The sequence below is a fragment of the Onychostruthus taczanowskii genome, unplaced genomic scaffold (assembly GCF_017590055.1).
Source record: "Onychostruthus taczanowskii isolate IOZ18803 unplaced genomic scaffold, ASM1759005v1 scaffold326, whole genome shotgun sequence".
NCBI lineage: Eukaryota > Metazoa > Chordata > Aves > Passeriformes > Passeridae > Onychostruthus > Onychostruthus taczanowskii.
In genome coordinates this window covers 32872-37024 of record NW_024500639.1, presented here as the reverse complement: position 1 = coordinate 37024, position 4153 = coordinate 32872, and the positions used below count along the sequence as shown (strand labels likewise).

Below are 4153 nucleotides of genomic sequence, written 5' to 3'. Positions count from 1 at the left end.
AGTGGGGAAAATTGGGGGGGAATGGGGGGAAATTGGGGGGGAAATGGGGAAAATTGGGAAGAACCAGGGGAAATGGGGGAAAAGTGGGGGGAAATGGGAAAAATTGGTGAGGGAAAATGGGAGAAAATTGGGAAGAACCAGGAGAAATGGGGGAAAACTGGGGGAAATGGGAAAAATTGGGGGGGAACTGGGGGAAAATTGGGAAAACGGGGGGAAAATGGTGGGAATTGGGAGGAAATGGGGAAAAAATGGGGGAAATTGGGGGAAAATTGGAAAAATGGAGGAAAAGGGGAAAAACTGGGGGGGGGAATGGGAGAAAATTGGGAAGAACCAGGGGAAATGGGGAAAATGGGAAAAATGAGGGGAATGGGAAAAAAGGGGGGGAAGTGGGAGGAAATGGGAAAAAAATGGGGGGAAATGGGGAAATTGGGGGAAATGGGAAAAATATGGGGGAAATGGGGAACAGTAGAGGGAAATATGGGAAAAATGAGAGGGAAATGGGGGAAATTTTGGAAGAATATAGGGGGAAATTGGGGGAAAATGTGGAAAAATGAGGGAAGTGGGGGGAAGTGGGAAAAATGGGGGAGAATGGGGAAAATTGGGAAAAATGGGGGGGGAATTAGGGAAAACCAGGAGGAAATGGAGAAAAAATTGGGGAAAATGGGGAAAAATTGGGGAAAAGTCAGGAAAATGGGTGGAAAATTTGGGGGAAAATGGGGAAAAGTTGAGAAAAATGGGTGGGAAAGTTGGGGGAAAATGGGGAAAATTTGGTGGAAATCAGGGAAAATTGGGAAAAATGGGGAGGGGAAAGGATGAGAATGGGGAAAATTTGGGCTAAATGGAGGGAATGGGGGAAAATGGGGGGCAGGGATGGGGGAAATGAGGAAAAATTGGGGAGAATTGCAGGAAAAGGGGAAGGGGAGGGCGAAAATGGGGCAGGAAAGTGCAAAAAGAGGAGAAAAAGGGGGAAAATTGGGGGCTCTCTGTGCCCCCCCATTTTTGGGGTTCTGAACTTCCCCCAGTTTGGGGGTTTGATGAGTTTCTCACCTTATTTTTGGGCTCCTGGTATTTTTTCTCCCATTTTTGGGGTTCTGACACACCCCCCACCGTTTTTGGGGTTCCTGACACGTCCATTCCATATTTTTACATTCCTGACAAGCTGCTCCTCAGTTTTGGGTTCCTGACCGGTTCCTCTCTTCCCCCACGTGGATTTTGGGGTCCCTGCTGTGTCTCCCCCTCATTGTTGGGGTTCTCTCCCCATTTTTGAGGTCCCTGATCCTTCTTTCCCCATTTTTAGGGTTCTCTCCCAAATTTTAGGTTCTCTCTCTGTTTTGAGGCATTCTCTCCCATTTTTGTAGTTCTCTACTTGAGTTTTGGGGTTTTGTCTCTCCCCATCTTTGGCGTTCTTTCCCACATTTTAGCTGTCTCTCCCATTTTTTGGGTTCTCCATTTTTGAGGTTCTTGTCCATTTTGGGGTTCTCTTCCCTTTTTTGGGTTCTCCACTTATGGTGTTGTCTCCCCATTTTTTGTGTTACTTCCCCTTTTTGTTGGATTCTCCATATTTGGGGGTTTGTGCCCCATTTTTGGGGTTCTGTGTCTCCCCATTTTTAGGTTTCTCTCCCCTTTTTTGGGGTTCTCCAGTTTTGGGGTTCTCCCTGGTTTTGAGGTTCTTGTTTTTGGGTTCTCCCTGTTTTTGGGGTTCTCTCCCCGTTTTTGGGGTCGCTGACTCTGCTCTCCCCCCCAGCCCTGCAGCTGCCCCTGGTGAGCGAGGGGGGCCGGGGGGGGCCCCCCGAGAGCCCCCAGCCCGCGCCCCCTCCCCGGCCCCGGCAGATGCTGGGGCTGCCCCCGCCCCCCTTCCTGGTGCCGCGCAGCCTGGAGAGGTGAGGACACGCCCCCGAGCCCTGATTGGCTGATGGGGGAGAGCCTGGGAGCTGATTGGCTGACTGGGGAAAGGCTGGGTGCTGATTGGTTGATGTGGGAGAGCCTAGGAGCTGATTGGCCAATGGCTGAGAGCCTGGGTGCTGATTGGCTGATGCGTGAGGACTTGGGAGCTGATTGGCTGATGGAGGAGGCCCTGGGTGCTCATTGGCTAATGTGGGAGAGCCTGGGAGCTGATTGGCCAGAAGGGCTGGGGGATCCTGTGCTCTGATTGGCCTGAGGTTTGGGGAGATACTGTGCCCTGATTGGCCTGCGGTTTGGGGAGATCCTGTGCTCTGATTGGTTAGAGGTTTGGGGAGATCCTGTGCTCTGATTGGCTTGAGGTTTGGGGAGATCCTGTGCCCTGATTGATTAGTGGTTTGGGGAGATGCTGTGCCCTGATTGGTTAGAGGTTTGGGGAGATCCTGTGCCCTGATTTGTTAGAGGTTTGGGGAGATCCTGTGCCCTGATTGGTTAGAGGTTTGGGGAGATACTGTGCCCTGATTGGCCTGAGGTTTGGGGAGATCCTGTGCTCTGATTGGTTAGAGGTTTGGGGAGATCCTGTGCTCTGATTGGTTAGAGGTTTGGGGAGATCCTGTGCTCTGATTGGCTTGAGGTTTGGGGAGATCCTGTGCTCTGATTGGTTAGAGGTTTGGGGAGATCCTGTGCTCTGATTGGCTTGAGGTTTGGGGAGATCCTGTGCCCTGATTGGTTAGAAGTTTCCGGAGATGCTGTGCCCTGATTGGCCTGAGGTTTGGGGAGATCCTGTGCCCTGATTGGTTAGAGGTTTGGGGAGATCCTGTGCCCTGATTGGTTAGAGGTTTGGGGAGATCAAGTGCCCTGATTGGCCTGAGGTTCATGAGAATCAAAGCTTGATTGAATGGATGTCCAGGGGAATCCTGTGCCCTGATTGGCCAGCAGCCCGGAGGGATCCCAGGTTCACATTGGCCAGAGGTGGGTCGCACATCCTGATTGGCTAGAGCTCTGTGGAGACCCTGTCCTATGATTGGTCACTGTTATGGAGAGATCCTGTCCTCTGATTGGCCCCTGTTATGGAGAGATCTTGTCCTCTGATTGGCCCACAGATGATCACATACTCTTATTGGCTAGGGGAACATCATGTGACGTGGTTGACCAGAGGCTTTGGGGGGGTTGCTGTGCTCTGATTGGCCAGAGATTCTGAGAGATCCTGTGCCCTGATTGGCCAGAGCTCGGTCAGGATTCCGTGCCGTGATTGAGTAGAACTCCAGGGAGATAACGTAAATTGATTGGCCAAGGAGGAGGTTTGTGCTGATTGGCTGGATGGACAGAAGTCTGCAGGTGGTGATTGGTCGGAGTTTCCAGGAAGAACTTGCGCTCTGATTGGCCAGAGATTCAGTGGTACCGTGTGTTCTGATTGGCTGGGCAGGAGGGTTTGTGCAGCGTTTGGTCAGGTGTTCAGAGCCTGCGGTGCTGATTGGCTGCTGCTCTGAGGGCTTTTAGGCCCTGATTGGCCAGAGTTCGGGGAGTGGTGTGTTCTCATTGGCCAGGAATGAGACTACTCTCTTTGGGGTGATCTTGAGCAGTGATTGGCTGGAGCAGAGCTTGCAGCTGCTGATTGGCGGATAATTCAGAGGATCCCAGTTGCTGATTGGCCTGGTGGGCAGGAGAGCTGTGTGCTCATTGGCCAGCAGTGTGAGATGCTCCTGGGTGCTGATTGGCCAGGCAGGCAGGATTTCCTGTCCTGCGATTGGCCAGAGCTGTGATTCCCTGTGTGCTTGTTGGCCAGGATCCCGCCATGCCCTGACCTGATTGGCCAGGATCTCCCCATGCCCTGACCTGATTGGCCAGGCTCTTCTGTGATTGATTGGGCTTTGTCCTGCGTTGATTGGCCAGTGTTTCTCCCAGTGCCCTGAGCTGATTGGCTGAGCTTTCCCCATGCTCTGAGCTGATTGGCTGAGCTCTCCCATTGCTCTGAGCTGATTGGCTAGGCTCTCCCTCTGCTTTGAGCTGATTGGCTGAACTCTCCTGTTGCCCCCATAGCATTGAGATTGACCAGAAGCTGCAGGAGATCATGAAACAGACGGGGTACCTGACCGTGGGGGGACAGGTGAGTCAGGGGTACCTGACCGTGGGACAGGTGAGTCAGGGGTACCTGACCGTGGGGGGACAGGTGAGTCAGGGGTACCTGACCGTGGGGGGACAGGTGAGTCAGGGGTCCCTGACCGGGGGGGGACAGGTGAGTTAGGGGTACCTG

At 53.0% G+C, this 4153-nt stretch overlaps 1 protein-coding gene across 2 annotated transcripts in view; it reads left to right on the top strand.

The window, feature by feature from the left end:
- The window catches only part of MAP2K7 (mitogen-activated protein kinase kinase 7), a 17105-nt gene that overhangs the window by 2951 nt on the left and 10001 nt on the right, over positions 1 to 4153 (top strand). For both annotated transcript variants that reach the window (XM_041410536.1, XM_041410537.1), the window contains 2 exons: positions 1745 to 1880; positions 3940 to 4006. In XM_041410536.1, coding sequence (XP_041266470.1) covers positions 1745 to 1880; positions 3940 to 4006 — 203 coding nt within the window. The remainder of the gene's footprint in view (positions 1 to 1744; positions 1881 to 3939; positions 4007 to 4153) is intronic.